The sequence below is a fragment of the Crotalus tigris genome, unplaced genomic scaffold (genome assembly GCF_016545835.1).
Source record: "Crotalus tigris isolate CLP2741 ecotype Arizona unplaced genomic scaffold, ASM1654583v1 scf7180000020074.1721668, whole genome shotgun sequence".
In the NCBI taxonomy this organism is placed as follows: Eukaryota; Metazoa; Chordata; class Lepidosauria; order Squamata; family Viperidae; genus Crotalus; species Crotalus tigris.
Window position 1 is genome coordinate 507,929 of NW_024097846.1, and position 25,537 is coordinate 533,465.

General features: G+C 37.8%; 1 protein-coding gene across 2 annotated transcripts in view; it reads left to right on the plus strand.

Moving 5' to 3' along the window:
- LRP2 (LDL receptor related protein 2) overlaps positions 1-25,537 on the plus strand; it is a 145,459-nt gene that overhangs the window by 56,190 nt on the left and 63,732 nt on the right. For both annotated transcript variants that reach the window (XM_039365425.1, XM_039365427.1), the window contains exons 15-32: positions 356-496; positions 1,348-1,551; positions 2,482-2,674; positions 5,005-5,130; positions 5,752-5,882; positions 6,784-6,921; positions 8,476-8,757; positions 10,122-10,361; positions 10,631-10,750; positions 11,420-11,536; positions 13,102-13,479; positions 16,948-17,196; positions 18,024-18,235; positions 18,647-18,831; positions 19,675-19,903; positions 20,809-20,986; positions 22,946-23,074; positions 25,286-25,452. In XM_039365425.1, the coding sequence (XP_039221359.1) occupies positions 356-496; positions 1,348-1,551; positions 2,482-2,674; positions 5,005-5,130; positions 5,752-5,882; positions 6,784-6,921; positions 8,476-8,757; positions 10,122-10,361; positions 10,631-10,750; positions 11,420-11,536; positions 13,102-13,479; positions 16,948-17,196; positions 18,024-18,235; positions 18,647-18,831; positions 19,675-19,903; positions 20,809-20,986; positions 22,946-23,074; positions 25,286-25,452 (3,419 nt within the window). The remainder of the gene's footprint in view (positions 1-355; positions 497-1,347; positions 1,552-2,481; positions 2,675-5,004; positions 5,131-5,751; positions 5,883-6,783; positions 6,922-8,475; positions 8,758-10,121; positions 10,362-10,630; positions 10,751-11,419; positions 11,537-13,101; positions 13,480-16,947; positions 17,197-18,023; positions 18,236-18,646; positions 18,832-19,674; positions 19,904-20,808; positions 20,987-22,945; positions 23,075-25,285; positions 25,453-25,537) is intronic.

Below are 25,537 nucleotides of genomic sequence, written 5' to 3' on the forward strand. Positions count from 1 at the left end.
AAGTTCAGTTCCAGTGATAAGATCATTAAGGGGAATAATTGCTAAATGCACACATAACTGAGAGACAGATATCTTGTGAAAATCACTGGTTGCTGCCATTTTATTCAGATAAAATTCTATTGGTATGCCAATGTTACTGCCACTCCAGCATGCATTGTCAGGCACGCAAAATTTGGTTGTAAATGTACACATTGGTCAGAAAATGATTTTTTAAAATGACCATTTGTCACCATTGTATTTGCAAATGGCCACTGACTGAAGTAGTTGCTAATTAAGAAGTGGGTGTATACAAAATGTAAAATTTCACATAAATCTGATGCCATATGTTAAATGTATTAAATATATTGTTTTCCAGTAAGAAATCCTTGCGGTGTTAATAATGGTGGATGTGAACAGATTTGCGTTCTCAGTCACAGAACTGACAATGATGGTCTAGGCTACCGCTGCAAATGCACGTTGGGCTTTGACTTGCATGCTGATGGTCGACGCTGCATTGGTTAGTACAGCCATGGACACATGTTGCATAGAATCTCCATGGATAATCATATCAACTGCATTCTAGTGACAGATGGTGGTGAACTTGTCTAAACCTTTAGAGCAGTGATTCTCAACCTTTCTAATGCCGTGACCCCATAATACAGTTCCCCATGTTGTGGTGACCCCCAAGTGGGTGTGGCCACCAATAAGAGGGAGTAGGACAGCTAGGGAAAAGGGAAAAAAATGGCGGACAGCATGGTTTGGCGACCCCCGTGAAATGGTCATTCGACCCCAAATGGGGTCCCGACCCACAGGTTGAGAACCACTGCTTTAGAGTCTTCAAACTAGTGCCACGTGAATACTCACATGCTTTCTCAAATACCATTTTGCTTTCGAATTTGAAGGATGTATACATCTAATACTTGCCTCATTCATATCTTAATATCTCAGAAAAGCTAAAAGGAGATAATAAAGTCTTTAGGCATATTTTTCCTGGGATTTAATCTAATAAAGTTAGTTGATTGATTTCAGAGGTACTCCAGTGAGTATATGAGTCAGTGTGTAGTAACTAAGGTTTCATAACTGAATGTATCTTTTATTTTTTTTAATCACATGTATTTACCACCTTTCTTCCATTATGGAAGTTATAGTAAAGGTTATATAAAGAACCTTTATGTACTTAGTTACAATTGTCCTCTTCTTTCATTTTTAACTGATTTTTTTTCTTTCAGCATTATTCTTTCACACTAATAGTTGCTTTTTGTATTTTTATAATTTCCATGTAATTAAGTTTTTAAGGTTTCTTTTTTTAAAAAAAAATCTGTTTTAAGTTTGCTGTGATCTTAAAATAAAGACTCTTTTCTCTCACAGCTGTGCAGCAGTTCCTGCTCTTCTCCTCCCAGTTAGCCGTGCGTGGAATCCCATTCAATCTTTCCACTCAGGAAGATGTAATAATTCCTGTAACAGGAAGTTCTTCATACTTTGTTGGAATTGACTTCTGTGCCCAAGATGACACTATATTTTATTCAGATACTACTAAAGATATAATCTATAAACAAAAAATTGATGGCACAGGTAATATTTACTTCTCTTGGACAGAAACAATTAATAACAATGTCATTATACTTCACAATAGTTGAAAGTCCATTTCTATATTAAATCCATGGTTTAGCAGATCTTCTTGTTCTAAGAAGGGTTTTGCAGCGCTGATTACATTATATTTGCACATCACACTATGTCATGTTCTGGTCATCCTTATTTGGGTCCACACATGTCACTAATATGTAAGCCAGGAGTTACAATTTATAATGGCTGATTTTATACTTTATGCTAAGCTAGAGGAAGCAGAGTGTTTGTGGCTGGCATATTCTATGAATTAGTGCATGCAAAAGTTCCATGAAGGAATAACATTGAGTATAGGGTTGGAATTGAGTTGGAAAATAAGAAGTATTATGTATGTTCACCACCTTGAGTTATTTATAAAGTAAGAAATGCAGGATAAAAATCAATCAAACAAATAAATAAATAAATAAATACACCAGGAAATCCTTCCTGTTCTGGAAGTTTTATTTTCTAAAACCACTGGATCAACCTTGTAATGGCTACATAGGCATGGAAGAATACATGGAAAAGTTTCAGCATTCCAGAGACTGTTCCACTCTCTGAACTGTAAGTTAAAACCATTGAGATGAGTCAACATTGAACAAGATTGGCAAAAAAGGGGAAGGGGGAATTCAGTGATTTATCAAGGCAATTTTGAAAAGTGTTTCTTGATAGATTTGCTGTTTATAATTGGAATCAGCCTTATAGGGAACTCAATTATTGACCTGTCCAGTCCGTTTAATCTGTAGGTTGCAATTCTCTAGGATTTAATGCATGCAGATCCAGAGCTTTGCTCATTGAGATACAGTGCTTATAATTTATCCTATTAAATTTGACTTTAAAAATGAAAGCGGGGAAGCAGCTCCTTCCGGTTTTGATGCATTGCTCTTTCTTAAATATCAGGTAGGGAAATCCTTGCAGCCAACAGAGTGGACGGAGTTGAAGATTTGGCTTTTGACTGGATCTCAAAGAATATCTATTGGACAGACTCTCGGTATCGGAGTATTAGTGTTATGAGGCTGGCTGATAAATCAAGACGAGCTATTCTTCAAAATTTGAATAATCCTCGATCAATCGTAGTTCATCCAGTTATTGGGTAAGTCTCAAAACTGAATATACTGTTCAAAAATACAACACAATACAGTCTTTCTGTTATATTATCTCTTCTGAATGAAGGTGGTATAACATCTATCTGAAACTTCCCATTCAAAATCTCACTCTCTGAGTAATGCTTTTACTTAATGCATTAGTTTTTTTAAATGCAGTCTGTCCGAAAAAAAAGTGAATATTTGAACAAATTATTTTCTTCCCTGCATTCTGTAGTACAGAAAAGTGCAGCTTGTCATGGGGCCAAGAACAAGCAAAAGCAGAGTTAGTCAGGATCAAAGCTACATTGGATTTAATATGGAATTAAAATGCAGTTAATGTGACTATTTCCCATTTGTTTAGTAATACTCCTTTCTGTTACTTTCATTTATACACTTTGGAAGCAACATATGGCATGCTGTGAGAACCACAGTCAATGGTTTTGTCAAAACCATTATGTGGTGTATAGATGGTGCATTAGGACCCTTGAAGGTTCTCATGACTCATTTTCCAGCAGAATCTGTCAGATAATTAGAATAGAATAGAATAGAATAGAATAGAATAGAATAGAATAGAAGCTGGAAGGGACCTTGGAGGTCTTCTAGTCCAGCCCCCTGTTTGAGAGACATATACCATCTCAGACAAGTGACTGTCTAGCCTCTTCTTAAAAATCTCCAGTGATGGAGCGCTCACGATTTCTGGAGGCAAGCTGTCCCACTGGTTAATTGTCCTCATTGTCAGGAAGTTTCTCCTTAATTCCAGGTTGCTTCTCTCTTTGATCAGTTTCCAACCATTGTTTCTTGTCCTGCCCTCTGGTGCTTTGGAGAATAGTTTGACCCCCCCCTTCTTTGTGGCAGCCCCTCAAATACTGGAATACTGCTATCATGTCACCCCTATTTCTACTTTTCTTTAGACTAGTCAAACCCAAGTCCTGCAGCCATTTTTTGTATGTTTTAATCTCCAGGCCTTGGATCATCTTAGTTGCTCTTCTCTGAATTTTTTCCAAACTCTCAACATCTTTTTTGTAGTATGGTGACCAAAATTGGTTGCAGTATTCCAGGTGTGGATGATGTTGGTATTATAGATGATATTTTAGAATCTGTCAGCTGGCTTCTGCTTGTTGCCATGTGTTTTCTTGAAAACGTATTCCGTGTTTTCTGGATCTTCCTTAACATTCAAATTCAAGAGCCTCTCTTCTCCCTTTTTAAAAACCTCCTTCTGTTTATGCTCCTCTGTATCCCTCATCACCTGTTCTTCTGGCACCGATTCCATAATCCAGAGCAAAACACTAAGTGGTACAAAATCAGCACAAAGGGGGCTATTCAGCAGCTTTATCTGTAAAAACCAAGACATGTTTGTTCTGTGGTTTTATTCCTGGGTTGCAAAATAGCTTATTGCTTCAGAAGAGTTGCTGTTATCGCTGCCTTGTTATCAGCATAAATAGTTCCTACAGAAGAATATGAGTGTGCATTTCACTTACCTAAGCTCGGAGGCACAGTTTTGAGAGTGATTTCAGAAAGCAAAATCTCAGATTGGTTGGACAGGCAGACTTCATGAGAGACTTATTGTCTCCTAATATTAGTTACACGGCTCAGGGAAATTTTTTCTCATTCTGGGTTAGAAGACAGATGATTTTTTTTTAAATTGAAAGGGATTTTCTTTCTCCCTTTTTTCTGCTCTTTCTCATAAAGGAATGTAAATCGCTCCAACTGAAGACCAACTGTTTATTCTTGCTAATTGATGGGGCAGAGACACTCAAGCTTGCAGCAATAAACAGTGAAATTTACTTAATCAATAGCAAAAATATTAGAAGTAACTCTGAAGCGATGTTTCATGATTTTTTTTTAAATGTATCCATTCTGAATATAGTTGGTGTGTTCAGTAAGATGGTGATTGTTTCAGTTACATTTTAATAATTTTAACTATAGACATAAGAACGAAATAATTTCTTGCATGGGAACTTAAATACAAAACATACAAGCTAATTAAAAACATACGTTAAGTGGCTAAACTGTGTCTTGTTAAAAAAGTCTGACGGTAAAGAAGCTGTGCAAGCAAAACTAAAATGCAAATAGTGCTAGAGCCCGGGTGTCAAACTCGCTAAGTCACGTGACGTGTCACAACATATCATGACTTTTTTTGCATTGCCAGAGCTGAGGTGGGCACAGCCCCGTAGGATGCAACCAGCCTGTGGGCCGACAGTTTGACACCCCTGTGCTAGAGGATAGCTTTTGTTTTAGGGAACTGGGCAAATACACTGAAAATATTTTTTTTTCAGAAAGGATACCAATATTTGCAGTATTATGTGCAGCTCTAAATGCATTTCCTTTTCACTTTCAGATACATATTTTGGACAGATTGGTTCCGCCCTGCTAAGATCATGAGAGCCTGGAGCGATGGATCCCATGCCTCACCAATTGTAAACACGACACTAGGATGGCCTAATGGCTTAGCTATTGATTGGAGGTTCGGAAAAAAAAAATCAAATAAGCCTTTTTTGAGGAAATGTTCAATACTTGGACACTACAATAACAAATACAACTAGATTGTTATAGTTCTATTTGAAGGCAGCCAATTATTTTTGCGTACAATTGAAAATCTTAAAATGAGCAGGGAAGAATTTCAAAAATCCAATACTGCAAAATCAGATTATACTTTAGTTTAGCCCAGATTAAAAAAGAAGGGACATTTTAAATCAAGCTTTCGCTGATTGCAAAAAGCACGGTGTTGATCCAAAAAATGTAACCTTGGGGCATCATTGTCTATTCCAATTTTCTTGGCCTTACAGGAATCATGCTAATCTGCTCCCTGTGTGGGTGTGCTTCTCAGAAAAAAAAAATCCTTTAAACAAACAAAACAAAAACCCAGACCTCTCCAAATCAGCTAACTTGGCTACCAGACAGCAAGCTTTTGGAGAATAGAAAACAATGGTTTATGAAGAACATTTAATGCAACTTTGTTTCTGACTTTTTAAATATCTTCTTTAAGATTAACAAAGATTGGCTGGGAATGATTTTGGTGCATTAATCCTAAACCAGTTTGGCGAGACGTGGATGACATTTCAATAAATATTATCTTTTCTTCCAGTTCCTTAAGGCTTTATTGGGTGGATGCCTTCTTTGATAAAATTGAGCACAGTACTTTTGATGGGTTAAATAGAAGGTCACTTGAACGTATTAGTCAGATGACACATCCATTTGGTCTTACTATCTTTGGAGGTGAGTACGACATGAAAACAGGAAAACTTCTTATTTTTTTCACTGTGCAACAGTTTTCATGAGACTATAAATTGTAATACTTTAAAATGCAGATTCATTAATATCCATACAAGGAGCGGTTTGATTTGATTTGGAAGATATGCATGCAAATATTTGTTATATCCATTTTTTTTCTAGTTAAAAGAAACTGTATATATACAGAATTATTTTACATATAACCCTCTGTAATGTATGTATTTTTATGTATGTTAATATACATGATTGTTCACTGATACAAGCATATTTAATGCAGCAGTCCATAGGTAGGTAGGTAGGTAGGTAGGTAGGTAGGTAGACAGGCAGATTCTTAAATGTATATTCTTTAAAATGCAATTTCCTAAAAAGCATGCAGTTTGGGACAGATATTAGGAAAGTTCATACATTTATTTGTCTGTTTTGAGCCACTGTTTGGTTTTGATGCATCCTGTCCTTTCACTGAAAAAAGATCTGTCACCAAATTTCTTTTACGTCTCTAGCATAATGTAAAGAATACTTTCAAGTTTTCATTTCCTTGTGAAACTAATGGGAAGCCAAGTAAAGCCTTTCCTCTTCTCAGGTGCCAAAGGAGGATAATAACACTGGGTACAAAAAAAATCCCACTTCTAGGTGGATAAAATATTCCTATTTTTCCACCGCAGCCCAGGTGGCTGAAAAAAACAGTCTAAAGAAAAATCACCCTGGACATGCAGAAGTTGGCTATTCCTAGTTTTCCTTCCTTAAATAAATTGGTAATTCTGTCCTTCTAGCACATGGCTGGCTCAGGAATTCTGGGAGTTGAAGTCCATGAGTCATAAAAGAGCCAAGGTTACCTTCCCCTGTTCTAGCAGAATAGTAATAAGTTTTGTTTTGTTCTGGGTTGCAGGCTATGCCTACTTTACAGATTGGAGGCTTGGTGGAATAGTTCGAGTTCGAAAGTCTGATGGAGGAGAAATGGTGGTTATCAGGAGAGGAATCAATAATATCATGCATGTGAAAGCTTACAATGCTCACTCTCAAATAGGTAGGCTCATTTATTCACACAAAATAAATAAGTGTACATGTATACATCTGTCAGTATTAAAGTACAGGTAGTCCTCGACTTAGGACCACAATTGAGTCCAAAATCTATTTTGTTAAGTGAGACATTTGTTAAGTGAGCTTTGTCCCCTTTTACAGCTTTTCTTGCCACAGTTGTTAAGTGAATCATTGCAATTAACTCGGTTGTTAAGTGAATCTGGCTTCCTTATTGACTTTGCTTATCAGAAGGTCACAAAAGGGGATCGTATGACCTGGGAACATAGCAGTGGTCGTAAGTATGAATCAATTGCCAAGCATCTGAATTTTGATCACATGATCATGAGGATATTGCAAAGGCTGTAACTGTGAAAAATGGTCATAAGTCACTTTTTCCAGTGCCATTGTAATTTTGAATGGTCACTAAACAAACTCTTGTAAATTGAGGACGACCTGTATCCTTTTTGATAACATGATTGCATATTAAAGTTCATCTGTTTGCAAAATTAGGTTTGGGAGTATATAAGTTTTAGCTAAGTGTTCTTAATTCTGAGACAGTGAACCTTGCTACATTTTAACCTTGGTAAGACTTGGTATTTATTGCCATGGACAGTTGTTAATATTAATTTGTAAACAGTGAGCTCACCAGTAGAGCTATTAATAAAACAAAAAATCATATTCAATGATGACTATCCAATTTAGTACAGATGCTACTACTCAAAAATAGAACCAAACAAAGGCTAATAATATAGAGGAATGAAACATTAAAGCCAGATCTTGGGTTTTTTTTTTTAATTGTTGGAGAAATGATATGAATTTTGAGGGCCAATAGAGTTACTTCTTCTTGCTTCTAGGTCTAGAACCTAGAAGCAGAAAAGCAAAAAAAGCTTGATTTTATTTTAGCCATTACATTTATATCTTTAAGCATAAATAAATTATTGATTCCACAAAAAGGCTAATAATGAGTTTCTGTTTTAGTTTTTAACATGAGACCAGTAATTTCAATGGCAGAGAGTAAAACAATCTAACAGCCCATTAGAAAGTCTGACTATGTGTGGTGAAACTTTCTCTCCAATTAATGTACATAATAATACCGTACATAAGCGTGTGTAGCATAGCCTCCTTAAGAACGTATATCAACCTCTCTTTGAAATCAGTGAACCTCAAAGGCCTTTACTTTTGATTGGTTTGTACTTTCATTTTTTCCCATACACTGCTTACTTTATTCTCCAGTAAGAAATGTATGTATGCATGTGTGTATGTATGTATGTGTATGCAGGGCTTTTTTTCTCATAGAATGCCCAGAACGGAGTTCCGGCACCTTTTTTGGATGGAACCTTGTAGGATAAGCAAGGCAGGTTGTATGACATGAGTGAGTTCCGGCACCTTTTTTTTTTTTTTTTTTTTTAGAAAAAAAGCACTGTGTATGTGTGGGTTGGGTAGGGGGTATGTGTGTGTGTAGCTGAAAAAATAATTCATAATTTACCCATAGTCCATAACAAATAAATTGTTTCTCTGATCTTTCATATTTGGATATTTATTTTTCATGGTATTTTTGCAGGCTCCAACTACTGCAATAGAACAACAAACCCTAACGGGGACTGCAGCCACTTCTGTTTCCCAGTCCCCAATTTTCAGAGGGTTTGTGGCTGCCCTTATGGGATGAAGCTGAGTTCCAATCAGATCACCTGCGTGGAAGATCCATCCAACGAACCCCCCACTTTGCAATGTGGGTCTTACTCCTTTTCTTGTGGCAATGGACGATGTGTACCCAGGTTCTATCGGTGTGATGGTGTGGATGACTGCCATGACAATACTGATGAACAAAACTGTGGATCCTTAAGTAAGTGTCACTTATAGATCCAAAAATGATATTGTTCAAAAAATGTGATAAGGATCCATGTCTGAAAGCATTGATATTGTTGAGTATATAAACAAATGATGAAAACAATTGTTTATCAAATGCCCACTTCTAACATAGATGATGATGATGAGAATTATAAGGGTGCAAAGGTGAAAAATTGTGACAGATCTAACTCATGAATATATGCCATTTAACTACTTTGTCTCTAAGATTATTCTCTATTGTCTTCTGGATGGGCTGGACTTCAGCTGACATTATTTCCTGCTGAAACGGCATTTGGTCACACAGTAAGAAATTATGGAAGCTGCAATCCAACACATCTGGTCAGCCCAAGACTGGAGGAATATATTGTATGAAACATTCTAATGTGGATTCATAAAGTTACATTATATCAGAACTGATTTTCAGTTTCTTGGTTTTAATCTTCCTTTGAAAGTAAATATTTTGGTTACATAAAACTTAAAGTACAGAGAACTAGACACATGCAAAAATATTTGTAAATTGTTTTTAAGATTAAACTTTTCAGTTTAATGTGCTTGAATAGGATTTTACAGTCCTTTTAGTTCAGCTTTTGATGATGTTTGTTCTTAGAATTACAAAAATGCAGCTTTAAGAAAGTTTCAGAGCAAAGGTTCTGATAAGTAAGAATAATGAGAGGAGCTTGAACATGATGATAAATTTTGGGACTTATGTTTATAACCAGAGATTAATGTCTTATAGACATTTCTCAGTGATTTCACATTTGAAAACTATTGTATTTTATTGAATTAAATTTTAGCTTGATGTTACTTATAGTAAACATTTCTATCCTGCATTTCCTCATGTTTGTGCTATAAATTCTCAGTATTAGTCCACAAGCTTTAAAAGGGCATAATTGTTTGAAATACTTCTGAAATTCAAGTTTCTTCCAGTATAGACTCCTGGCTATTATATGTTCAGCAAAAATTTATGGATTCCAGATTCTTTTATCTCATAACATTACCAGATAATAATAATAATAATAACAACAACAACAACAACAACAATACCAGTTTTACACAGTTTAATGCATATGTTGAAACCCTTTGCATGCCAGGGATGTGTTTCATCACAAAAGTTGTAGTTTACAAAATGACACACACATAGATAATCCTGGTAATTTTGGGCAACACCATGACACATAGATATCTATAATCTTTACGTAGAAATTTGTGGTGGGCTTATGAAGTGGTCTTCATATAATCCAAGGAGATTTGATGGATTGTTTTCTTCTTTAATAATGGTGGAAATAATCATTAGCAGTTCTGTGTGGAAGTCAGAGCATATTGTAGAAAGCTCTCCATATTTTCTTTTTTTTTATTCAGATAATTCTTGTGCTACATCTGCCTTCACCTGTAGAAATGGCCAGTGCATTCCCATTCGGTGGCGATGTGATAAGCATAATGACTGCCTGGACAGGAGTGATGAACTTCAGTGCCCTACACAGGGCCCAACGTCATGTCCCACAACCTTGTTCACTTGTGATAACAGCAAATGCATTCCCAAAATCTGGCTTTGTGATACCGATAATGATTGTGGCGATGGGTCAGATGAAAAGAACTGCAGTAAGTATAAGAAAGAGGTGGACTCCATAAGCTGTAGCCTTGTGGATGTGTTTGCATTGTAAGTGTTAGAATTCTTAGCTATACTGTATGGCCTATGGCCAATGCTTTAAGGACTTAAACAAGTGGAGGACACAGTTTTCCTAATTTTTCTCTAGAACATTTGGGAAAAAACTGATAATTGGGTATATACTTGTGGGTGTCTGTGAGTGCATGCATGAAAGACATTGTATTAAATTGGACCTCTTTTTTTTTTTTAAATGTGTTTATAGCCTTCACAGATGCATGTGAATTTGGTCAGTTTCAGTGTCCTGATCACAGGTGCATTGATGCATCTTATGTTTGTGATGGAGATCAGGATTGTGTGGATGGAGCAGATGAACATGATTGCAGTTAAGTATCAGATCGGTTATACTTTATTATTTTTCAAGTTATGCTGATTCAGCATTATTGGTGTGAACAATAGACTTATAAGAAGCTAGCAGACAAAACTAAATGTTAAATAAGAAGAAATACTTGTTTAGACACTGGGACTTCTCCATGCTGTCCTCCCTTGACCCTGCAGTGTTTAGATATATTAAGTCTGCAATCTTAAAGGATATGCCAGCAACCATGGTTTTTATTGTTGCTGCAATGCTTTACTCTCCAAAGTCAGAAAATTTATTGTGTCCTTTTTTGATGTCATAAAGATTGAAAAGCGGTGCTCAGAGTTTTCCTAAGTTTTCCAATATATCTGAAACTGGATATAGTTCATTTCCCTCCAGTCTGGTTAAAAGATTTTGGGATCATTACATGCTTTGAAGATAAAGTTTGTACATTGTATGGTTAGATTGCTTTGACACTGTAATTATCCACAGAGTTTCTCAATATGTGTGAGTGCTCTTTAGAAACTCTTGAACTTCAGAGGCAGTGATCCAACTATGTAGCTTCTTCCTTCAGATACAAAGAAAGAGAGAGAGAGAGAGATTTCGTTGTGCTATTTCCTATTGTGTACTCACTCTGTAGTATGACTAATAACAACTTGCTTAAAATTCTTATGGCCCTTTTCTATTTTACTGTAGTCTACAACTGTAGTTCTACTGAGTTTAAGTGTACAAGTGGAAACCAATGTATTAGGAACTATTACCGGTGCGATGGTGTTTTTGACTGCAATGATCATTCTGATGAGGCTGGTTGTCGTAAGTATAAACAAATCCATTTCCATATTATTAATGAAGTGAACTTTAAGAAAAAGGGTTGTAAACACCTGCTCCAGCTAAGACGAAATATCGGCAATACCTGATATTTATGCACCCTAATGTAATCTTCTTAGTGACGGCATGACAAGGGATTAGTAGTTATGCATCTTCTGGGAAATATATTTATAGTTTTAGAAACGAGTATAATTCAGATATAATGCCTTGCTTATGTGAATTTCCCCCATCAATTTAAATGGCACACACATTAGATTCTAGGTCTAAAAATAAAGATTAACTCTATTGACAATAATGCCAATAGTAGAGAAATATAGTTGAGTAAAAATAATAAACTATTACAAAGCATAATCATTATCTCAATTTAGTAAAGAACCCTATTCTGCCCATGCGCATTTTAATATATGCAGGCATTACTTTTTTAAAACTGTAGTAAAAATATTAGGTTACATTTTCCCCAAAAGTATGTTATCTCTTGCTGCACATTGAACCCATATAAACTTCCTCAAGTAGAAATATCTTGTCTCTGAAGACTTGCCCTTCTGCACATGCATTTTCTTTAAAAAAAAAATCAGTAATTCATAAAAGAAATAATTAATGATCAAGTGCCATTCAAAGGAAACTCCTTGTTTATCTGCCCAGTAATTCTTTTAAGTCTTTTGGATATTGATTTCAGACACATACACATACACATGTGCAGATACACATACACACACAGCAAGAGAGTGAGAATGAGAGTAAGAGAGAGAGTGTGAGAGAGAGAGTGAGAGAAACCTACAAGCAACCAACACACACACACACACACACAGAGAGAGAGAGAGAGAGAGAGAGAGAGAGAGAGAGAGAGAGAGATCTACAAGCATAAAAACAATAAACTATATTTTGTCTTTTTCTCTAAAACCTCTTTGTATGGTCTCCACACCTGTTCAAAAGGGTTGAAAGATCCTTTCTTATCCAGTTGAATGCAGTTGAATGACTCTACAATTCAGTAAATTATTGGATAAGTTATATATTTAAAAACAGACTTAAGTTCTTTGGAGAGTTCTAGTTATACAAAGATTTTCTAAATGCTACTTGTTGAAATTAACCCCCCCCACACACACATATACATAATATTTTCTTCACAACATGTGCAAATGAGCCTTGCTGTTACTACTTCCAGGTAAACCACATTATTTGTTATTTGCTTTTTGCCTTGACGGGATCAATAGGCAGATCACTTTGTCAGCAGTATCGCTTTAGTGATTCTTAAAGATCAAGAATTATATTTATTCTTCTTCTTATTATTTATTATTTTATTTATGAGACTTATATACCGCTTTAAGTGCAAGCACTCTCTAAGCGGTGTACACCAGTAAGCAATGTATATATATATTTACATTGCCCCCAACAATCTGGGTCCTCATTTTACCTACCTCGAAAGGATGGAAGGCTGAGTCAATTCTTGATTGTCTGGTTACCTTTGACTTGTTTGCTGAGGATGAAGAGTGGTTGACTAATACTGTACAACAAGGAAAAAAAAATCTCTGCATCTTTAATGTGACTTCCAGCTACAAGACCTCCTGGAATGTGCCACCAGACTGAATTCCAGTGTCAATCAGATGGCAACTGTATCCCAGCTAATTGGGAATGTGATGGTCACCCAGATTGTGTGGATGGCTCTGATGAACACCACAGATGTGCGCCTAGGACCTGTCCTCCTTCTCTTTTCCGCTGTGATATTGGAAACTGCATCTTTCAAGCTTGGATCTGTGATGGTGACAATGATTGCCGGGATAGGAGTGATGAGAGGGATTGTCCAACCCCGCCTTTCCGGTGCCCCAGCTGGCAGTGGCAATGCCCAGGTCACAGTATATGTGTAAATCTCAGTAAAGTATGCGACAATCTTGCTGATTGCCCTAATGGAGCTGATGAATCACCCCTGTGCAGTAAGTATATTTTTACAGTTCAAAGAAAGCCTTCAAAAACCTATCTGACAAAGTCACTTAAATATCATTGCTTCATCTCATAGACTTATGGTAAAAATGCAAAAAACAAAACCAAACCCTATATCATATGCAGTTCTGACTTCTCAGAAGAGGACTGGGTTTATAATGATAAAAATGTTGAGGTCGTTCCTCATTTTTATTCTCACACTAAATGCATGAGGCAGGGGAAACTGAGAGAAAGGGACTGACCCAAAGACCTGCTGAATTGTATAGTTTAGTGGGGACTTGAATCCAGATTTCCCTGTTTTCAGCTCAACAGTCTTCATGACTACATCATGTTGAAATAAAAAATATTGCATATAGTTTTCTGATTGCTGGAAATAGCATTATTAGTGGCTATTTTGGGCTATCTATTAAGTTGCTAATTTGCTACAAATGAAAACATCCATGTTTGAGTTTTTATGAATGTGGTTTTTATTTAGGTGATTTTAAACTTTAATATGTTTCACTTCAGGCTTTACTATTCATTTCTTTAAAAATGCTATGTTTATAATTTAAGATTGGGACTTAATCAGTAGTTTCTTTTAATTTAAACTAAATTTAAACCAATCTTTAATATTTCCCTTAATATTTCTAACTTTTATCTGATTTTAATCTCGAAATTTGCAAGGGGCAGAAGTAGCATTGGTGCTGATTACTGACAATGTTGATTTAAACTTAATTCTAACTTCTTTCTTTCTTTCCTTCCTTCCTTTTTCTAACCAATCAATGCACAATCTCAGATGAGCCTCAGCCAGGTATGATACTAAATCATATTAGATTCACAGCTTGATAGATTCGGATTACATGTGTTACATGAAAAATTGTTTACAAAAACAGGAACATTTGCTATGATTGAGATTGTTTTTTCAGAATTGATATTTAAAGTGTAAGAACTCTACTAGATCAGAGCAACAGCTCCCCAAAGCGAGCTTTTTGTTTCTTCCTTGACCTATTAGATGCCCTTAAGAAAACCTCAAGCAAGACAGGAGCATAATAAAAGGGTTTACTTGTGTTCCCCACTCTCTATTATTTATTAGGTGGTTATTGCAGTGGGAAAGGACCCACTTCTTGTTCAGCCATAATATTCCTTATTAACCCAGCCAATCACCTTTTCAAGTAAAAGTCAACTCATCCTCCTTGTATGTCACCTTCTTTGGCATCTCCTTTCTTAAAGCACAGTTATTTATTAAGAAGAATGGGATGGCTTTCTAAGAATTCCAGCAACTGAATCATTTCCCATCTGCAATCAATATATTCCAAAGTACATTAGGATGGAATTTTCCTTATTTCCTCTGAGTGCCATTCTGTGAGCCAGTAAATTTGTGTGTCTTGCTGCTCTTGAAGAAGGAGCTTGCATATGGTCATTTATTAAACCACATATTGAAATTATCAGTCTGGGAGCCAAACATGCCTATGATCCAGAGATGCCTCTACAAATTTTAATCTATTTCTATTATTTATGTATAGGAAACCAGTTGTTTCATTCCAAATGTAGCTTGTTCTCATATGCCAAGCACCCCAATATTTGGAGGAAGTGGGAGGGGAGAGCATACGATCTTCTTTTCATTTAGGAGGCATCCCAGTATTAATGAATAGGGCTGTGGTTTTGAAGGTCTGTAAACAATATGGTCCCCGATTGTAAAAATGTTGCCTTTTCCTGAAAGAAAGAGTAGTCAGTCAACACTGCATGTCTGATAAGGACAGCTTCAATCAAATCTATCACTTAGAAGTCTCAAACCAGTTTTCTATCCCCAAACTGCAAAACTCGGCTATGAAGCTAGACTACCTTCTGCATTGGAAGGAGAAGCTTCCTCCATTTTCAAGCCCAAAGACTGAACTTCTCAGGTCATTTTATCTGAATGGCCTTAATCCATGGGTGCCCAGATATATCCCATGGCTTCTGTCAAGCTCTGTATGCCACTTTATATTTCTTGATTAAATTTAAATTCTTCTAAGTAAATGAGAAAACAGAGTGCTATTGAAGGTTGATGTCTGTGGAGGTTCTCAGTCATCCAGGTTATGGTTTTCCCAAAGGTGCTTTCAAAAAGGCAACTAGACTTCCTTGATTTTTCTTGAAGATGTTAATGACAGGCTGACTGCAAACAGTATAAATCCTTTCTATTCCTCACCAATTAGTTAGAGCTGAAGAAGTTTCTTGGGTGAGAAGTGAAAGGTTTCAAGAAAAATAAGGTCCAGTCGCCTTTTTGAAAGCACCTTTGGGGCTGTTGAAGGTCCCACTTTAAATAACATCTTCACTTGTGAGGCTTCATTATATCCCAAAGAGATTCTAAGAATATTACAAAGAGATATTATAAAGGGATTCTAGGAAATTACAGTTATAGGTAGTCCATGCTTTGTTGGGAAGGCTGTCTTTCGATCTCTCCTTCTTCTCCAACATGACCCCTGCCCAAAAAATAGGAAGCAAAAGTAAAGTACTCTGAAGAAATAGAAACTATTGCTAAAGGGAGTAGGAGACACAAGATACCAGTTTGCCTTATGCTCAATGCTCATTTTTGTGACTAATCCATAACGTGTCTTAAACATTCAAAAGATGCCCACTACTAAACAAGTCTGGGGACCCCACTTTCATGTAAAGTAGAGAATGCTGCAGCCCGCCCTTCCTATTCTAGCCATGGTCACATAAGCTAAGGGGAGGCAAAAGGGAGCTAAAATTATCCAAGGTTTCTTGGTATTCACTTCTGTTGTAGAATGACTTCTTGACTTTTGCTTTTAAAAACCCCAACCTTAAATGCTGTTTTCTTCTGGCGTATGTGGTTGTGTAATTAGGCCTAGAATTGGTGTAACCGCTAATTTTGTGATTAACTCATCTCCTTTTTGTATTAGAATGTGAGGGGAGAGTAACTTGCCTTCTCTGCTTAGAATGGTTTAAAAACTGTTTTGTTTTGCTGTTATTAAGGCCAAAGGGCATTAAATAGAGCTGAGCATCTTCTGACTATTCGTTGGGGAAAACACCAGCTATCAGTCACCTTGACTGTTTTTCCTTTGCCACATTGCGTTTTTGCAGTGAGGAAAAGAAAAAGAAAGCAAACAAAACAGAAAAAGACAGTCACTGTGCAGGGAAGTGGCAAAACAGCACCTTGGGTCGGTGGGATAAAGATATGGGTCATGGCAAGATACTGTATTACCTTGGCTATAGAGGGAAGAGAGGTTCCTACAAGGCAGGATAAAGTGGGAGCTCCCATCTAGCTCCAGCTCTAGAGAAAGGCTGCACAATTACCATTATAGAATGTTCTATTTACTAAAGGCTCACCCCTGTTTCATGATCACATGGGACGCAGTGTCAGTCTTAAATGTGTGCATCAGTAACATGTGGTGGGGGCCGTAGGATGGTGGTTTGAAAGACTCATCTCATGAATTACAGGTAGGTGACCTATCTTGATAGCGCTCTCTCCAATTGATTTACAGACCAGGAGACCTGCTTGGATAATAATGCAGGCTGCACACATGGATGCATTCAAGGCCCTTTTGGTGCTCAGTGTTCTTGCCCTTTTGGCTACCAGCTTGCCAACGATTCGAAAACCTGTGAAGACATTAATGAATGCGACTCTCCCGGATTTTGTAGCCAACACTGCCACAATGAAAGGGGATCATTTAGGTGTTACTGTGATGAAGGTTACATCTTAGAATCCAATGGGAAGACATGCAAAGTAACAGGTGAGAGATAACCTAATTATAAGGTGATAGGAACAGACACAAATGCATAATCATATCCTGGCTATTCTCTCACTAGATGAGAGGCTTAAATATTGTCCACTCTTTTGAATATTAGCTATTAGCATTAGCATATTCATGGCAGATTATAATTGCAGTTACCTTTACAAATCTGCTTACATCAGAAGTTATTACATGTTGAGTGCATGGATAATTATTTAAAGATATGTTTGAGATGTTGAGTCAGGGAATCATACGTACAATGGGACCTGAAGCCTTTTTGGCTCAGGTGGTATAGAACAATTGTTTAACTCAGGGGTCTTCAAACCTGGCCCTTTTATGACTTGTGGACTTCAACTCCCAGAATTCCTCAACTAGGCACGCTGGCTGAGGAATTCTGGGAGTTGAAGTCCACAAGTCATAAAAGGGCCAAGTTTGAAGACCCCTGGCTTAACTAAAGGAATGTCTGCACAATATAACCTCAATTTCTGTCATGAGCAAAACATTTACATAGTCTATTGTAGAACACAAGAGACTGACTAGACTCAGTTGGCCTATTAATCCATCTAGCTCAATCCAGTGATTGGCAGCTCTTTAGATTTCACAGCTCAGCTTGGAAGTGCCAGGATTAAACCTGAGAATATTGGCACGGAGACTGTGTATTTAGCCCTCCCTATACCATCATGAAATTATGCCTTTTCTAATACTGTGTATTAAATACTGTGTATTTAGTGCATATACTGTGTATTAAATGTGTATGTCTTTTTGAAATGGAATGCCCTCTAAATGTTGATAGTTAAAGGTTTGTTTTTAATTGCCTGTCTTTGCAGAATCTGGGAACCTTCTCTTGATGGTGGCAAGCCGTAACCAAATTGTCGTTAATAACATAACTTCCCAGTCTCAGCGCATTTTTTCCTTGATTCGAGATGGAAGGAACATTGTAGCTCTTGATTTTGATTCAGTCACTGAAAGAATCTTTTGGTCTGATGTCAGCCAGGACAAAATTTGGAGTGCTTACCAGAATGGAACAGACAGAAAAGTAGTAAGTCTCTTGCTGAATTAAGACAGTGATTGTATGTCCAAATTTTATGGAGCTCTATGTGCATCCAGGTTCTGATGCATATTCCTTTGTAAATAAATACATATAGGAGGATTAGAGCCAGTGAAGCACACACTTCAGAGGAGATAGGATTAGTAAGGGAACCCTGTTTCCTGAAATATGTTGATTTTGTTCATAAATGTTTATTTTAGAGTAAGAATTAATATTTTCTCCCCAGTGAATTGATAATTTTTAGAGAGATTAGAGAATTTCACATTAGTTAGTCTTCCTGTGGAGGAGGAGATAAATAATACATGTTCTCTTCTTTTATAAAATGTAAACTAACTTTAGTCCTTTTCAATAATAAAAGATTACAAGGATGCCAATAAAATGGTTTTCCATGGCTTTGTACAGGTATTTGACAGTGGTGTCACAGTTACAGAAAGCATCGCAGTGGATTGGATAGGCCGCAATCTTTACTGGACAGACTATGCCTTGGAAACAATTGAAGTCTCCAGACTTGATGGAAGCCATAGGACTGTTCTGATCAGTGAAAATGTGACAAACCCAAGAGGGCTAGTCTTAGATCCCAGAACTGAGTAAGTTTAAAAAAAAAAGTTGACTGTAATGTAAAGTTTTTTAAACATTGGCTTTAAGCATACATTATCTTCTAATTGTTGTCATATATTTTGTAGTGATGTGCAATAAGAAAGACTTTTTGGAGTCGGCATTATAGCAAATAATTATGAAACAAAAAAACTTAAGAATTAATATTATATTATTGTAGGCATTCATGTTGCCAAATCACTTGGTTGCATATCATAATTTCATGAAACATCTGAGTGCATTCGTATGCCACCAGTTGACTTTTGACTTGTAGCAAAACATAGCTCAATTAATGATAGCAAATTACAAAATCATATCTAATTTGAGAACTAGAAAGTCCATTTATACCACATGGCCACCTTAAATCTACTCCATTGTAAAGCAGTGTGTTATACAAAAAGAGAATGTTTCCCTGATTGTCAAGTTCTGTAGTCCAATCTGTTGCAGCAGCATTATTATTTCCATATTGCAGATAAAGTTTGGTCCAGTGGTTAAGACACCAAGTTAGAAAGCTGGAGACGCTGAGTTCTAGTCCCACCTTAGTCATGAAAGCCAGTTGGGTGACCTTGGGCCAGACCTTCTGATCCCAATTCACTTCACGGGGTCGTTGTGGTGGGAAAAATAGGTAGAGCAAGGGGTATTAGATCTTCAGTTGTTTGTAAAAATAATAAAGACAGGATATAAATAAAAAAAAAAGAAAACTAAAAAAAATCTGAGAAATAATGGCTTGCCTTATGCTGTGAACTGGCAGAGGTGAGATGTGAACCAGGAGCATCCAGATTTATAGTGCTAAGCATGTGAAGCTCTTTATACCATTAACCTGTTGTTTTCTGCAGTGGTCATGTGATGTTTTGGACAGACTGGGGTCAGAATCCCCGAATTGAAAGAGCAAGCATGGACGGCACATTACGAACTGCCATTGTCAGCAGTAAGATCTATTGGCCTAACGGACTCTCCATTGACTATCCCAACAAACTGTTATATTTTGCGGATGCCTATCTTGACTACATTGATTTCTGTGATTATAATGGAAACAACAGGCGGCAGGTGGTGGCAAGTGACTTGGTATGAAAAAAAATCAAATAAAAAAATAGGGAAATGGATGACCAGATTGTCCAAATGTTTATTATCTAATATCTGATTTTGTATATTCTATTGGCTGAAGCAGAAAATTTTCATGATTGAAAAGAACCGGAATCTTTGTCTTTCTGGGATAAATCCAGCAAGTTATCAAGTTTATTACTGCAGACTTTTGAGTGCTAGCATATAATCAGCATCTAAATTATATTATATGATTTAGGACCATGTATAGAAAAAGATCGCAGCTTGTTGGCTAAATATAATGATGCTGCAAAGCTGTTGTATATGTTGCAAGCCATCTGTTGTGCCATAAACTTTCCTTGAGCTTTATTTCAGCAAGGCTAGGAAGATGTCTAGAAACCTTTATTTTCATATTTATTTATAAAATTTATTGTCCGCCCATTTTACTATAGGGTAATTCTGGGTGGCTTACAGGCATAAAAATATGTCTATACATATACAATTAAAACATAAATCAAACATTAAAACCTAAGGACACATGGAGAGGGTGGGGGTGGAATGGGGAGAGATGGGATCTGTTCTAAGTCAATCAACCACTTCCATTGTGCTGTTCCCCCACTGGACCCCAAGCTGACTGGCAGAGCCATGTCTTTAGGCCCTTCTGAAAGGATAAGACAGTTAGGGCCAACCTCACATTGGGGACAAGAGGGTAGGAGCAACAACAGAGAAGGCCCTCCAGCCAGAATAACTGGGGCCAGCAGAATGCCTCCTTTGCCAGCAAGAATTGGACGGGCTAATCCCAGTGGGGTGAGATGGTCCCTCAAGTAACCTGGCCCCATCCCATATAATATGTTACTTCAGGATAACAATATCGAGGACATTGGATGGTAATGGAAACTTTTGCCCCCCCTTTTTTTAAAAAAAAATAGATATTGCGGCATCCTCATGCTCTCACTGTATTTGAGGATTTCATATATTGGACTGATCGATACACCCATCGAGTCATCCGAGCAAACAAATGGCATGGGAGAAATCAAACAGTAATGATCTATAATGTTCATCAGCCTCTAGGGATTGCAGCAGTTCATCGCATGAAACAGCCTCCTGGTAAGATTGGTCAGCAAAAACAGTAAACAGCTCAGTCTTAAAAAGCATTTTTTTAAAAAAACAAAAACAAAACATACTGCAATAACAAGCTCTGTGCTGCTTTATAACATGTTTTTTTCCCTTTTAAATATTAACAAGACTTGGATTTCTTCCAGTCTGTAATGTCTGCCAATAAGTTGAAGCTGCTGATTGATGAAAATTGCCTTCTGGGACAATAATAAATCCCTATACAGTATGTGAAAAGTTTTGTATCTGTGATGGTGGCAACAGCAGGTTGTTGAGTGTGTGGATTTGTGTAATAGATTGGTCCAAAACACTGGAAAGGAATGTTTCTCTGTAGATTTTGTGTGCGCGTATGTGTGTACGCACAGTTGACAACACTTTATTGTGTATTGAAAGTGAGCCATCTGCACCTGCACACAGAGCTGGAGAAAACCTTCTGAGAAACTGCTTGAGTCTTCCAAAGGACCTTGCTGCTTAATGCTTCAAAGGCAAGGAGTTAATTTGCACAATCCACCGTGAAGGCAATCCCTTTCCAATGGTTTGCTTTTCCTGATGTTTTTGTGTAACATCATTTGAATGAGGTGTTTTTTTCCTAAGAATTTCAATAACTGACAGTGTAGAACAGTGTTTCCCAAACTTGACAATTTTAAGGCATGAGGACTTCAACTCCCAGAATTCCACAGCCAGCGTTGCTGGCTGTGGAATTCTGGGAGTTGAAGTCCTCATGCCTTAAAATTGTCAAGTTTGGGAAACACTGGTGTAGAAGAACACTGTGACTCCTGTTAAATGACATAATTCTCCCTCCAAAACCTCCTAAAAGAATATGTACAGAAAACAGCAAAGAAACAGCAAGAAGTGTTGAATTAGTTAAACAGATAAAAGGACAAGGGAAAAAGGGAAGCAGTTGTTTTCAATTGCCCTGTTGACACATCAAAATCTCTATTTTTTTACATCTATCTATGTAAGAAAAAAGGCAGCTTGGAGAAGTGGTTAAGGCTCAGGCTGGAAACTGGGAGACCGTGAGTTCTAGTCCCATTTTAGGCACAAAGCCAGTTGGGTAACCTTGGATCAGTCACTTTCTCTAAGCCCTAGGAAGAAGGCAAGGCTAGATAACTGCTGACAAACTTTGCCAAGAAAATCACAGGGATTTGTCCAGTCAGTTTCTAGAAATTGGATATGATTGAATGGAAGGAGAAGAAAAAAATCTTAAGGAAAACCTTTCCTGAACTCCTGTGCTAAATCTCTATTACGTGCAAGAGGACATCCTCAATAGTTTAGAGCAGTGATGGTGAACCTTTTAGAGACCGAGTGCCCAAAAACTGGCCCCGCTCCTACCCCGCCCCACTCCACTCCCTGTCCCGCCCCTGCTCCGCCCCACCCTGCCTGTCAGCAGGGTCACGTACTGCCTCCAGGGCCTGCTGCAGATCGCCCGGGCAGCCCAGCAGTGCCATGGCAGCCACGCCCTCTGCCCGCGCCCCGCAGCATCAACTGTGCATGTTGGGGTATGAGGGCAGAGTCTTGTCTACACTGCCTGGCTGCCATGTCCTTGGCTGCACTGCTCCGTGTGGTCCATGCTCGGGGGTGACTCTCCTCCAGGGGGGCTGCTGGTGAGGAGGGGGTCATGGGCAGAGGCAAGGCTGGGGCAACGGCACGTGTGCCCACAGAGAGGGCTCCGAGTGCCGCCTCTGGCACCCGTGCCATAGGTTCACCATCACTGGTTTAGAGAAATAGTTAGATCCAAAGGGGAAAGAGATCTTAAATCTTGCTCATCTGAGCAGTTTTCTCCTAAAGAATCCACTCTTATCTCAAGAGAGCCATCCCTGATGCTCTAGACATGGTACAAAACATCAAGCTCAATACAGTGTGCAAAACTAAATGCCACCTCAGTAACCTTGTCAAACTCTCCATTTTTTACTTACGATTTGGGGTTCACAAGTGCTTTCATTTTTCTCCCAGGTATCAATTTCTGTGACCGATCTTCCTGTAGTCACCTCTGCTTGCTTTCTTCATCGGGTCCCCGGTTTTATTCCTGCGCCTGCCCTTCTGGATGGACTCTGTCCCCTGATAATGTGAACTGCATGAGAGGTGGGACCATAAGAGAGCTCTGTTTGGGAATAAAGGAAGAGAAATAATAATTTAAAAAAAATTGTGCTGGAGTGGGTTTCTCAAACTGCAGGATGTAGGGAGGGAAAACCACTTGCAGTTTGATCATAGATTTTGTACTTTATTTATTTATTTTTGCACTTGAGTCAGAAGCACTGAGGCGCTTGACAGGATTAGCTGGTGACATTATCGTTGCCCTGGACATGCCCAGTTGGGGGCTCCTTTCATGTCCCGGGCAGGAGCTGGAGTGAAGGACGAGAGTTCAACCCTCTCCACAGCCACTCTTGGGTCTCAAACACAGGCTTGCTAAGCTCCTGCCCAGTGTTCCAGCCACTTGAGCCACCGTGCTCCATCTTGTATGATGATGAAGGGGAATATCCCAAAGGTGCACTTTGTCCGTCTGGGATAAAGGCAACTGGACTTTCTTGTTTTCGCTTCTCATCCAAGAAGCTTCTTCAGCTCTGATTGGATGGTAGAGGAATGGAAAGAGTTATACTCCTGCAGACAGCTGTTCATTTGCATTCTTTTAGCAAGTCGAGTCGTTAAACTACCTGGAGACTTATCTGAGTAATGCAAATGGGTGTGGAGCCTTCTTGGAACTGTTGATAGTTGATAGTTATCTTTGGGATAATAGTGATCTGGATGACTGAGAATCTTCATAGACATGAAGAGGAAGAGAATTTTGCTGTTTTATGGAAGGAATGACATGAGCCAAACTTTTAAAAAGAAAGAATTAGAAAGAAAAATAAAGGGGGAAAAGAGGACATGGGATACTAATACACAATATGCGCTCTCAAAGAAAAATGCATTAAACAGCCACAACCAGTACTTCTACCTGGAAGAATGTTGTTTACATTTTACTACATAGTTGCTACTAAACAGTGATGGGATTGGAATACATTTACTCTACATTTAGAGCAGTTTTCAAAGCTTGTTGTTGTTGCAGTAATTCTGGAGCTAAGGAAAGATGTGTTTTAGTCAGTAAATAGGAAAGTCTACAACTAATTAAGCTGCCAAGCAAAACCAGTGGGTCTGTGACAGATATTTTATGCTGTAGCTCTTGGGCTTTTTTGGAATGATGTGGAAACTAAGGATGCAGTAGTTCCTCTTTTCAGTGAGTGCAGTTATCTAACCATGGACAGCTCCATCTGAATTTTACATAGATTATAATTTAAAGCAAGAGCTTGTTCTGTGATGGGAGGAACCATAGAAGAAGCCAGCACACTGTTCCTTTACTAGGATAGGATTTTTCATAAATTCTGGCTAGTCCTGTCATTCAGACTTGGTCTTACGTTCTCTGAAAATGTGCTGTGATAAAACCATATTATGATTCATAGCATGTGCTCAAACTCATCTAAATTCCTATGTGATGCCCTCACAAATTTGTGGGATTTCAGTGGGAATGAAACTTAAGCATCTTAACTGGAAAGAAGGATATTAATAGTTCCCTTCCTCTGACAGAAAGACTTACTTTGTTGGTTTCAACCCAATGGGATTTATTTGCAAGCAAACATTCAAGGACTGCTTGGCAAAAAATAGAGAAGAAATTATAAATAATATACTGTGATGCTGATGCTTTATGAAATACTATAGTTACCATTAATGATGTGGAAGGAAGGGGGACTTACCTTCTGGGATTGTTTATGACTCTTACATTATTTCACTTTCCTATTTTCTCTGCATTAACCTGGATTTATAATTGAGATTATGGGCCCTGTGGAACGAAAGAAATGTGTTTTTGGAACTTTCAGCATACTATATAAATATGCAGTTGTGATGCTTGTGTGTCAAGAATATACTGCTGAACCATGTGCAGAGTGATAGAAGATGTTTGTGTGCCTCCTGGAATGTTGATGTTCAGGAAGACTGACTGATTTTAAAGACATCGATACATTATGGAGAGAAGGAGAGGAAGGAATTATAATTCAAAGACAGAGCACAGGTTTTGCCTGTGGAGACTTCAGATTCTGTTTTTGCTAGACAAACTCAAAAGATCTCTATTTAGAGAGCCGCATCTAGTTACTGGTACAAGTTACCTTTCAATATTTAAGTGTGTTTGGGAAAACATCATGAAAACATGCGGTTCTTTGGATCTAATACATCTGGATTTTGGGAAACCACAGGATTTTGTTTTGTTACCTGCAGGAAATATGTAAGAATAACACTCGGCTTTTTTGTGCTGTTCCTTTACAGTGGAAAAGCCATTCCTTATAGCCGTAAGAGATAACATCATTTATGGTTTGTCTCTGAACCCTGAGGAGAAATCCAATGATGCCATGGTCCCAATAGCAGGAGTTCAGAATGGATACGATGTTGACTTTGATGATTCAGAACAGATGATCTACTGGGTTGAAAATCCAGTAAGTGTATTTGATTGTTTAGAACAGCAATTCATTGGAAAAACTCTGCCCTGATATTTTTGTTTGCTGTCCCATCTCTGTTTTG